Genomic DNA, 12,431 nt, shown 5'->3' with positions numbered 1-12,431 from the left:
CCTGGGGATCCATCCCATAAACAACCACCAAACCCAGACACTATTGCAGATGCCAACAAGAGCTTGCTGACAGAAGCCTGATATAGCTGTCTCCTGAGAGGCTCTTCCAGTGCCTGACAAATACAGAAGTGGATGCTCACAGTCATCCATTGGATGGAGCACAGGGTCCCCAAGGAAGAAGCCAAGTACCCAGGGAGCTGAAGGGGTCTGAAGCCCCATAGGAGGAACAACAATATGAACTGACCAGTACCCCCTGAGCTCTCTGTGACTAAACAACCAATCAAAGAAAACACATGGAGGGACTCATGGTTCTGGATGTATATCTAGCAGAGGATGGCCTAGTTGGTCATCAATGGAAGGAGAGGCTCTTGGTCCTGTGAAGGCGCTATGCCCCAGTGTAGGGGAATGCCAGGGCCAGGAAGCAGGAGTGGGTGGGTTGGGGAGCAGGAGGAGGGGGCAGAGGATAGGGAACTTTCAGAGGGGAAACTAGGAAAGGGGATAACATTTTTAATGTAAATAAAGAAAATGTCTAATAAAAAAAAAGAAAGTGAAACTTTCAAAAAAAATACTGCATGTAGTTTAAAGGTTTATATAAACTTCCCTATAGTTGAAATCGTCTGCAGTGTGTTCCAACTGAACTTTGACCTGGCTTATAGTGAAACTGCTCTTCTACTGCTCACCTTACTCAGTATGAGTTTCTGGTAGCTTAATTATCTGCCTGAGATTCACCTCCTAGGCAATGAGGGTCCTTGAACTTGGGCACTTACCCTCCTCTCTAACTTGATTCTAATTTCCCTTCCTGGATATGAGAAATAAACCTACTTTTCTGGGTGCCCTGTACATGCATGTGTGAGTGTGTGTGTGTGTGTGTGTGTGTGTGTGTGTGTGTGTGTGTATGGGCACATGCACAAACATGTATGCATGCACAATCTGGGCTTACTGTCCCCTTCAAATAATTACCTAATTCTTTTTAAAATTCGTTTTTGTATGTATGTATGTATGTATGTATGTATGTATGTATGTATGTATGTATTTGGAGATTCAGTCTCTCTATGTACCCCTGGCTGTCCTGGAATTCACTGTGTAAACTAGGCTAGCTTCAAATTCACAGGGATCAGCCTGCCTCTGCTTTCCAAGTGCTGTAATCAAAGGTGTGTGCTACCACACCTGATAAATTACCTAATTACTTTTATAGAAATCTGAAAACAGAAATCTTGGTCCCATGGAATGATGTTGAGGAGGAGGAGGTGGCTCAGAGTTGAGAAAGTAGTATGTGCGGACTATAACCTCGCCTTTCTAAGACATGTACTTGTAAGTCACCTCATCTTCTCCACTGGTCCTGCAGGCAGCACTGCTCTCTGACCACAGCAACTGCCAGGATGGAATTAGAACTCAGGACCATCTCGTTCCATAAATACATATACTTGGGAAGATAAATGCCTGAAAGATTCCTTCACATGAATAGTTATCTTTGATGATTATATCATTGTTTCTTCCAGATTGACTCTCTTTCTGAACATGTATTATTTTTGATAACCACTATGATTCCGAAAAGACCTTTCCAATCAAGGCTGGATATGGTACCAGCAACCCTATGTCCTTGGACCACCTGTGTGCCAATAGGGTTTCTTTGTTAGAAGAAACTGCTGCTCAAAGTTAATGTACATGTTCACGACCTTACTTGTGCTCAGCTGTGTCTGTTGCCCCCAGGTGAATGTAATTATGGAGGCAGAGTAACTGATGACAAGGACAGGCGTCTCCTGCTGTCCCTCCTGTCCATGTTCTACTGTAAAGAAATTGAAAGAGATAACTATCACATTGCTCCTGGAGACGCTTATGTCATCCCTCCCTATGGCTCCTACCAGGTAAAGGATGTTCCTCTGTCTTTGCCCTCAGAGAGACTAAAGCAAGGGGATACAGTGTTTCCAAGGAAAGCCCACGGACTCAGACTTGGGCTTCCTTACTGGGGTCCATAATCTGTTATTAATAATCCATGGAGCCTCCAAGAGATATATTATTGTCACTATTTAATGAATGCTGAGTGTTAGGGGCAAATAGGGTCTTTCAAGATATGGATTCTATCTGGAGCAGTGAGAAGAGAAAGTGAAGGCTTCTGAGGACTGGGGGATGGCTCAGTGGACAAAGCACTTGACGTGCAAGTGTCAGGACTAGAGTTTGGATCATGCAGAGTCCATGTACTAAACGTGGTGCTTTACACCTGTAATCCCAGCACACATATGGAAGGAGGGAGGCAGAGATAGGGAGATCGCTGGAAGCCTGTGGTCCAGCTAGCCTGATAAACACGGTGATGAGAACAAGAGACCATAACTCTAAGGAGGTAGAAGATGAGGACCAACACTCAAGGTTGTCACCTAACCTCCACATGCATTCCATGGCACATACATGCCTACACACACACACACACACACACACACACACACACACACACACACACCTTGGGCTACATATTAAGATGTCTTTTTTTTTTAATGGCTAAGGAGAACAACTAGATAAGGAAATAAGGGAAATTATAAAAACAAGAACTGTGGAGGAAGGCTTCAAAAGACCACACTCTTCCCTCTATGGGCCAATTGGGATTTTAGACACCTGGCTCCAGGTCACAGTTAGTTTGTAATTGAATACTGGGATTCAAACCCAGATCTATGTAACTCTAAAGCTGACTGTTTAGGAACAGAGAGAAGGCCAAAGGTGGGAAGAAAACTGCTTAAGCCTATCTGATGCCCTTCAGAGCACTGCAGAAGGATAGCCTGGGGTTTACTCGCCTATCCTGGCTGGCAAATGGAGATAGTGCTACTGACATGGTGGGATTCCTTTCTGAGATGGGCTTAGCCACACCCTGGGTCACCTCGTAGGACCTCAGTGGATCTACACTGATACCAATTGAAGATTTCCTTTCCAGTCTTACATTGAGTATCTCAGGACCCTCCCCATCACAGCACACCCTGAAGTATTTGGTCTCCATGAGAATGCTGACATCACCAAGGACAACCAGGAAACCAATCAGCTCTTCCAAGGAGTGCTGCTGACCCTCCCGAGACAGTCTGGAGGGAGTGGGAAGTCTCCTCAGGTAACCGGGCTTCCCTCTGGTGGGCATTCAAAACTATAGATGTTAACTGGGAAGGCAGGAACATGGGTCCTGGTATCTATCTCCGAGCTAGGTGCTCCGGTCTTAACTGCTAGGTCCTTAAATACAGAACATAAAGGAAACAATTTCCAAAATGCCGGTTATTTCTAAAAAGAAAAACTTCATGGATTCTCCTATATCAAATACCACCTATACTCTACATATATGTTTTAAAACTAAATGTATTTTGGCTCAGAAATACCTATTTTAAAAATTGCAAGTGAAAACCATTAGTGGAAACCTACTATAATTTGCAATAAGTTGTGACTGGGACAGAGGGAAGGAAGAAAAGAAGACAAACTGAATTTTAAGTTCTTCTGGGGTGATATTACTAGCCAAAGTCCTAGAGCTGAGGCTTTGGTGACCTCTTGTTAAAGGGAGGGTTGGATCCTTGAGGGTTAGTGAGCTGTCAAATTAGCACCAATCTGAGACCTTCTGTTTGGAAGGAATGGAAAGAGAAGGACATCAAGACTTGAAAAGTCGAATTCTCTCGCCATGTAATTCAGCATTGTTTACAACCACAGTTGGACTGGGGTACCTCTAGTAGTCCCTCCCAACCTGCCTTCCTCTTCTCCTCCTGAGCTGCCTCCCATTCAACACTTTTCAGTTTTGAACCTTGCTGATGGTATTCATTCAGTTTAAGTGGTAATTGGTGTGGATCACACCAGTCTGGTTGGTGTGTCCTAATATAGGACTAGGGAAGGAACTGCTGTTCAGCCAACCAGCCCCACCAGGGTATGGGAGATATCTGGCTCTGCCTTTTGGTCTGTCCTCTTTGGTCCACTGTCTCATTCCCTACTTGGCTAATCCCAGTGTCACAGGCTTGTCTTGCTCAATGCTGGAGTTAAACCTATTACCTTTCCAAATGTCACTGGCATTGAGAAAGACTTCTCAACTTTGAGAGCTGTGGGGGAATTCTCATTGGGGGTGACTTTGAAGATAGGGCCAGTATTCAGTGCTGCCCTGAGGCTACCTGACTAAGGAATAGAAGGACAGGACTGTCATTGCTCATTATTTTGACATTCTGGAAAATGTCCTCACCAAGGATAGTGAGCTAATAATTGCCCTCCTTCCCTCCAAGGGGCAGAACTGGCTTCTGTGGCAGAGTTCCTAGGAAGGGCCAATGCTTAACGTCAAGTGTCTCCAAATAAAGCCTGCTGGTGTTACTTCTTATTCCCTTTCTCTTGTCTGTACTTAAAGGAAGTGGTTGAGGAGTTGGCCCAGGATATACTCTCCAAGCTTCCCAATGACTTTAACCTGGAAGAGGTAATGAAGAAGTACCCCGTGGTCTACAAGGAGTCTATGAACACTGTTCTAAGGCAGGAGCTCATCAGATTCAACAGGTGGGCCTGAGGATCTTGCTTGGATTTTGAAAGTTGGAACCTGTGGGGTAGTACTTAAAAGGGACACTTGATAAGATATTGCTTTGCAAAGAAAGTTGTTTGCCCTACCCAAGGGGAGAGCTATAAACTAGGATGACCCCAGCGTGTGTTGGCCACATATCAAATCACACCCACTCCTCTCCCCTTCTGCTAGTAGCAGAAGTAGTCATCAAAGAAATTTTGAATGAGCCCCTAGTGTCAGATAGGACTCCAGACACTATTCATAGTTCTCATTAGAACCAGATACAATTAGTGTGATATGATATTACTAATTTCTACCAGTACTTTACAGATGAGAAAACTCAGCAAAACGAGCTAAATTCTCATTTATCCAGATACTCATGATGATGCTCTCATGTCTTCCCTTTCATATTTCTCAGTCTCCTCTCATACCACTGGGACTCGTCCTTGATAGCTGCCAGGATCTTCAGTGGCTATTTTGATACCAAAGAATAGGGCAACAAATCCCTATTGTCAGTAGGTCCTACTATGTTACCAGTTTCTGTCCATCCATCCAGTGGCAAGGGAAGTCCAAAATGGTTAGGTGACAGTTTAGTTTCTGATTCAGGGGTCTGTGACTGTGTCTTCTAGAGCAAGAGTTCCTTAGGCACTAAAACCTTGAAAGTAACAGTGGTCATAGTTGCAAGGACAGAACAGGACAATAGGGAAGCTGTACTTAGGTGTAATAGAGATCTGTGGTGCTATGCCCAGGCAACAGCTTTGTCTCCCAACTCCTCAGCAAGCATTCCTCCTGCTATGACTTTTTAAAATTTGTTCATATTCTTGCCCAATTGGGTGAGATTTTATAAGTTCTTTCTGGTGGTGAGTATTTGGGGTGGGGGGCACACTCAGCTGAACCCCTCTGTAATGTGGCAGGCCTCAGAGTAGAGAGGTCAGAAAGAAGCAGGTGGTCTTGCCCACTTGCAGGTTGCCCTTCCTCAGGAATATACCTCATAGTCTGTAAAAAGAAAAACTTTGGCAATGCAGATCAAAAGTCCTAAACCATAGGTACTCATTAATCAAAATCCTATTACTAAGAAAGTAGTTAGAAATTTACACAAAAGCAGATATAAATGGATTTGTCTAACAATGTTGTTTAATAACCTATAAATAACACTTCTTTCTTCCCTCCCCTCCCCTCTCCTTCCCTCTCCTCCTCCCTCCCCTCCCTTGCCCTCCCCTCTCCTTCCCTCCCCTCCTCCCTCTCCTCCCCTCCCCTCCCCCCCTTCCCTTTCAACATGATCTCATTATGTAACCCTGGTTGCCTGGAACTCACTATATTGACCTTGAGTTCACAGAGATCCACTTGCCTCTGCCTCCTGAGTCCTGGGATTAAAAGTGTGTGTCACCATGTCCAGTTTAAAAAATAATATTCCCATGGTAGGGAAATAGCTGAATAAAATAGAATGCTGTATAGTCATTATAAAGAGCAATTTAGGGGCTGAGAAAATAGGCCAAGGGTAAAGTGCTTTCTAGGCCAGCATGGGGACCTGTGTTTAGATTCCCAGTACCCACAGAAAGCTAGGTCTGGTGATGGACACCAGCGAAGCAGAGAATGCCTACGCTCAATGACCAGCCATTCTTGGCAATCAATGAGCACTGGGTTCAGTGAGAGACCCTGCCTCAAAACAATAAGGTAAAGAGTCACCGAAGTCAACCTTTGGCTTCTATATATGCATGCATACTTACCTGAGCATGTGCAACACATACACCCAAAACAGCAACAGCACAATTTAAAACTGGGCTGAAGGGCAGTTTTAGCACTTGAGATCCTGTGGCAGGGACTCATCAAATTGGAAAGATTTCACTATGTGCTAAGAAAGATAGATTACAAAAAGGCAATATGGAATGACTTCATTAAAAAATAAGGTTGTGTTTCTAAAGAAAACAAGAAAGATACACATCAAAGTTATTTTTAGGTGGCAATGTTATGGGTGATTGAATTTTTTCTATCATTGACCTCTGAACAGGGAGAAAGATAAAAGGAACACCTTTGCTGTACTTGGGCAGAAGGAACCCCTGCAAAGCCAGGTTCAGCCTGCTTCTTTATCCTTACAGGCTGACCAAAGTGGTTCGCAGAAGCCTTATTGATCTTGGCCGAGCCATCAAAGGACAAGTCCTAATGTCCTCAGAGCTGGAGGACGTCTTCAATAGTATGCTTGTGGGTAAAGTGCCAGCGATGTGGGCAGCCAAGTCCTACCCATCACTGAAACCCCTGGGGGGCTATGTGGCTGACCTATTGGCCCGCTTGACCTTCTTCCAGGTACCTGGGAATCTGGGTAATTGGATACCTGGTAGCTCACTCAGGTGGAGAAGACACTGTGGGGGACGTTGGGGACGAGGGTTGGCAGCTGTGTAGCATCCTAGGTTGATTATTTGGGAATGGCCTTTCCAGACTTGTGTCAAGGGGGAAAGGGAGAGACTTTTCAAAATCCATAGAGATGTTAATCTATAGAGGTAGGAGTAAAAACTAGGAAAATGTCACAACCTGGAGGTCTATGGCACATACTTGTCCAATAGATATACTTAGTAAGGCTGTGTAGTAATGTGAATGTTTCTGAACTGATATATAGACATAGGATTTTTTATATATAGGGATTGGGTTCAAGCTCTATGGCAGAGTACTTGCTTAGCATTTGTCAGGTCTAAATTCAATCTCAAGCATGAGAAAAAAAAGTAAGTAAGCAAGCAAACAAACAACCCAGACAGATAAATCTAGATGTTTGTCCAGCAAAAAACCAGCTACTGTCCCCAGCAAGTAATGTACCTCCATCTGTGCATGGCCACTCACTAGGGCTGGTAGCTGTTGCTCAGGACAGAGATAACGTATACTGCCCTGCACTGGTCCTTACCATTCCCTACTGTGTCCCCAATTCAGTACTGCACCCATGCTTAAAGTAGAAATACAATTTTTTGGTACTTCATTTCAAAAACTAGGAAAGTGCAAGTTAAAAAAGCAAAGAGTATCATATCCATACCTCTCTTGGTACTTTTAAGATTTATTTCATTGGGCTGGAGAGATGGCTCAGTGACTAAGAGTACCAGCTGCTCTTCCAGTGAATGCAGATTCAATTATCACTCACGTGGTGACTGACAACTGTTATTTCAGTTCCAGGGAATCTGACACCATCTTCTGACCTCAAGCATGGGCCACATATATGGTGGTGCACAGACAGATATAAATGTAGACAAAACACTCACACACATGAAATTTTGTTGGGTAGTTGTGGCACGTGGCTTTAACCCTTGAATTCTGGAGGCAGAGGCAGGCAGATCTCTGAGTTCAAGGCCAGCCTGGTTTACAGAGCAAGTTCCATTACAGCCATGGCTACATAGGGAAACCCTGTCTTGGAAAAAATTTATGTGTATGTGTGTATGTGTGTCTACTTGTTATGCACATGTGTGAGCTAGTGCCAGAATACAGGAGTTGAGTCCCTGGAGATGCTGCCTGACATGGGTGTTAGGAATTAAATCCTGGTCTTTTCTGCAAGGGCATCAGTGCTTTTAATCACTGAGCTAGGTCTCCAGTCCCAGGTTCACTTTGGTTTAACCTATTATTGATATATTGTAGATTCTCAATTTTGATCTCTATGGATCTACAGGAATGGATTGCCAAAGGCCCCCCTGTGGTCTTTTGGATCTCTGGATTCTACTTCACACAGTCCTTTTTGACGGGAGTTTCTCAGAATTATGCCAGGAAATATACCATTCCCATTGACCACATCGGATTTGAATTTGAGGTAGGGATCTTGTGGGTTGGGACAGCTTAGGGGAATAAACCTAAGAAAACAGTGTTGTACATTTCCTTCTAAATACAAATATGTGGTTGTGTAGAGCAGCAAATGTTTCAGAAATGGAGCATGTAAGGAATTTCGTGTAGCATAGGGTGTATTGACAGAATCACAGTGCTGCTCCCAAGCTCTTGTTTCTGAGCATAGAAAAGGGAATTTGGTGCCAGCAAGATGCCTGAGCAGATAAAGGGGCTTGCATGCAAGCCTGGTAAACTGGGTTTCATCACAGAAGCCCACATGAATGTGAGAGGAGACAACTGACTCTTCAAGGTTGGTCTTTGATATCCACATTCTCTCTCTCTCCTCCCCTCTCCCTCCCCCCCTCTCTCTCTCTCACACACACACACATACACACGTGTATATATTTTTTTAATAAATTAATCTTTTCAGAGGAAAAGTCTGTCACCATCATGGCAAAAAAAAAAAAAAAAATGAAAGCATTTCCCCTACCCCTGTCTATTCTGTATCTTCACTTGGAAGAATGCTTTAGATAGTCTTTAGAAATGGAAAATATTACAATTAGAATGATGTTAAATGGGGCTTGCAACACTCTGGTCCACCATAATCTACTACTCCCTACAGACCTTACACTATTTTCAGCTCTAAGGGGAGGAATCCAAGGTTATCACCTTTGTATCTAAACCATGACATCCGGAAGCCATTGTAGTTTACTTGCTTGTGCTATGACAAAATACCCTGAGCTGAGTAGCTTAATGGAGGAAATGGATGACAATTCCTAGTCCAACATTGTAGGGAAGTCAAGGCCGGAACTTAATGCAATGGTTCTCAACCTTCCTAATGTTGTGACCCTTTAATATTATAGTTCCTCATGTTATGGTGACCCCAACCATAAAATTTTCATTGCTACTTAACTGTAATTTTGCTACTGTTAAGAATTATAAGGTAAATATGTTTTCTGATGGTCTTAGGCGACCTCTGTGAATGGGTAGTTTGACCTATGGTTGAGCACTGGTGACTTAAGGCATCAGCAGAAAGAAGCACATGGATCCTTGCCTGCAGGCTAGTACTTGGCTCCTTCTCTAGTCTTATAGAGTCCAGGGCCCAAGCCATAAAAAGAGGGACTAACTGTGGACCTTTCACGTCTATTAAGCCTCTCATAGATGTGCCCACAGGCTAGCTCAATGTAGACAACCCCTCACTGAGGCATGGTTAACATTTAATACTAACCAGCACACCAGTTCACTTTTCAGGCATTCTCTGAGTTGGTTCTTTAGTCGGAACAAGTCTTAAAAACAGATAAACTGGTTTTTAAAAATGTAAATAAAATTTTTACTCTCCTACTTCATCTCTCACTCCAGAACTGTTTTACCAACTTGCCTCTGACTAAGAATCTGACCCTTCATTTCCTAGATTTAGGTCCCAAAGAAGAGAAGCAATTGTGTAAGGTCACTCAGCTACATTCAGTGTGGCCTCCTGACTCCTCCTCCATTGCATTTTCTATGTCTAGAGAAGCTGTCTAGGACCCAGACTTGGCTCACATCTGATAAGACTTATCACAGAAGCCTACTTGGCAGCTAGGTGGTTCTTATTAGTATCACATGTAAGGAAACTAGCAGGTTATGACACTCATAGCTTTCCACTCTTTCAGGTAACACCAAAAGAAACGACAATGGAAAATAACCCAGAAGATGGGGCCTACATCAAAGGACTTTTCCTTGAGGGTGCCCGTTGGGACAGGACAACCTCGCAGATTGGAGAATCTCTCCCCAAAATCCTCTATGACCCATTGCCCATTATTTGGCTGAAACCTGGAGAGAGTGCATCATTCCTGCATCAGAACATTTATGTGTGTCCAGTGTATAAGACGAGTGCTCGGAGGGGTATCCTCTCTACCACTGGTCACTCTACTAACTATGTCCTGTCCATTGAGCTACCAACAGACATGCCCCAAAAGCACTGGATAAACCGAGGCGTGGCCTCACTGTGCCAGCTGGATAACTGATGGCAGGTGTCACAAATTCGAGAGTAAATGGTGTCATTCTCCATTACAACGTAGCCTTTTTTCCCTTGAATTACACAATAGGAAAGGTGACGGTGATCTAATGATTGCATCAATAGATTCAGATATTTCACAGCAGCCTTATAAAGTAGGTTATTATCATTATTATTGTTATCATTTCATGGCTGCAGAAACCATGAGAAGGTAGGTAATGCTCCCAAATGAGACAGTTACTAAATCGAAACACAGACAGTGTGAATCTCCACCTAGACTTGTGGTCATTTGGCTTAAGCTCATTTGAAATTTTCTTTACCTTGGGTTTTGCTGTAACTGTCACAGAATTTCAGCCACTTTTCCTGACTGTGACCCACTTGTGTAGCCATCATGGCCCCATTAGAGATCGAGAAGGGCTTGAGTTGTTTTTGTTTTTGTTTTGTTTTAATTCTTGGTATACTTTATTAAGACATTTTTGTGTGTATGTGGCTGAGTGAGTATGTGAGTACAGGTACCCAAGGAGGCCAGAAGTGGGTATTAAATCCCTGGAAATGGAGTTATAAATTGTTTCGAGTTGCTGTGTGGATATTGGGAACTGATCCCATATCCTCTGTAGGAGTGGCAAACACTCTTAACCAGCTTTTACTTACATGTTAAAAGCACATCTTACAACCTTGGGTGGTGAGGATTATCACTTCTACTTTCCTGGTGCTGATTAGGTTCCAGTCAGAAGTTCAACTGCTGCTTGGTGTCCAGGATTGAGCCCATGACCTTAAGCACTCCACTGAGCTACATTACCAGACCAGCTTCACTCGCTTCTCTGTCAGTCACATGAGTGGGATAACTTCTCTCATCTCTCTGTCCTGGAGAAATGTGTGCCTGTCGTGTGCAGGGTTTGTGCCCAAGCCTTTGGCCAATTTGTTCACTTCCAGGTGCTGGGAATGGTTGCCCTCCCAACCTGGTGTCTCAGGGACATGACAAAGCTTTCCTGAGAGTACCATAGAGCTTTTCACATTGTACTGCCAGGTTCCTGTTCTCTGGCTCTTGAATCCATGTATGTTTCACCGCCACATGCTGCCTGCTGGCCAAGGAGTTGGCTGTTCTGATGTAGACTCTTGTAGTTCCAGTCACATGACTGTGTCTGAGGAATTTCCACCTCTTGTTTCTTCCCAGAGCATCCAGAGCGAGACAAGAACATCAAATTCCTGAGGTATTCTTCCCTGATTCTCTCATGTAGCTCTTGGGCTCTAAGTGGCTTTATTTGGGGTATTCAGAGTGGAGCAGAAATGGGTTGTTTGAGTCTTAATGTGTACGATCTGGCTTTTGTGCCTCTTCACAAAAAACAAACGCCTTGACTTAGGACCTGTGACGATTCCTGAATGTGGCAAGCCTCAGATCGAAATAAAGGTATTCCAGAAAACTTTAGTTTCAATTTCTTCATGGTGTCAACCAAACTCTGAGATGAACAAGCTATCCAAGTGCCCAGAAAGAGTAAGTGCATGTAATAGAGACAATGAGGAAGTATACTCCTACTTAAAATAGGTCACTAAAAGTTTTTGTTTTTTTAAAGAAAGAAACCCTTTTTTCCAATATGTGGGTAAGTCAGAATGCACTAATAGTTAGAATGACTGTATTGTTCTAAATAAGATCAGCCATGTGAGACAGAAAGGCTGTCAGGATCCAACCCTGTAACTCTTGGATGGTAGGTTAGTCACTGCAGGCTGTAGAAGAGCTGGTCTGAGGGGGCTGCTAAGAGAGCAAATGAATTTTAATTATAGTTATCTAACTCCAGCTTCATTCAGCACTGAGAAACTAAGGGAGGCGAGGACTGCCTTATTTCTCCAGGGTCAAGGGACAACATGTTTTTGTATGATGGATTTCATTTTTGAAATTTAAAATATTTCCTCAAGTCTGAAAACAAAGATTGCCCCTAAGTTTGAGGTCACTTTCAAGTTGGGTTCAATGTGGTCATGATGTTTCCTCCTGAGAAAGGGAATTTGTTCTTCAGAAATCATGGTGAGTTAGAGGCTAGAGTCCTGGGCAAAGATGGTCAGAGCTTAACTCGACAAGCTGCAGCAAGCTCTGCTATAAATAGCTCAGCAGATGACATCAGGCAAACCTGGTGTATTAGTCAGGGTTCTCTAGAGAAACAGAGCTGA

The 12,431-nt window shown here is 43.5% G+C and overlaps 2 protein-coding genes across 3 annotated transcripts in view; one reads left to right on the top strand and one right to left on the bottom strand.

The window, feature by feature from the left end:
- Dnah3 (dynein axonemal heavy chain 3) overlaps nucleotides 1-10,281 on the top strand; it is a 169,146-nt gene extending 158,865 nt beyond the window's left edge. For both annotated transcript variants that reach the window (XM_029547398.1, XM_021201455.1), the window contains exons 56-61: nucleotides 1,711-1,865; nucleotides 2,921-3,088; nucleotides 4,346-4,488; nucleotides 6,586-6,790; nucleotides 8,130-8,267; nucleotides 9,928-10,281. In XM_029547398.1, the coding sequence (XP_029403258.1) occupies nucleotides 1,711-1,865; nucleotides 2,921-3,088; nucleotides 4,346-4,488; nucleotides 6,586-6,790; nucleotides 8,130-8,267; nucleotides 9,928-10,281 (1,163 nt within the window). The remainder of the gene's footprint in view (nucleotides 1-1,710; nucleotides 1,866-2,920; nucleotides 3,089-4,345; nucleotides 4,489-6,585; nucleotides 6,791-8,129; nucleotides 8,268-9,927) is intronic.
- Lyrm1 (LYR motif containing 1) overlaps nucleotides 1-12,431 on the bottom strand; it is a 54,271-nt gene that overhangs the window by 17,177 nt on the left and 24,663 nt on the right. The window lies entirely within an intron of this gene.

Source organism: Mus pahari, chromosome 1 (genome assembly GCF_900095145.1).
Source record: "Mus pahari chromosome 1, PAHARI_EIJ_v1.1, whole genome shotgun sequence".
NCBI lineage: Eukaryota > Metazoa > Chordata > Mammalia > Rodentia > Muridae > Mus > Mus pahari.
Note: the sequence above shows the minus strand (reverse complement) of the source record. Positions and strands in the feature narration are given on the sequence as shown.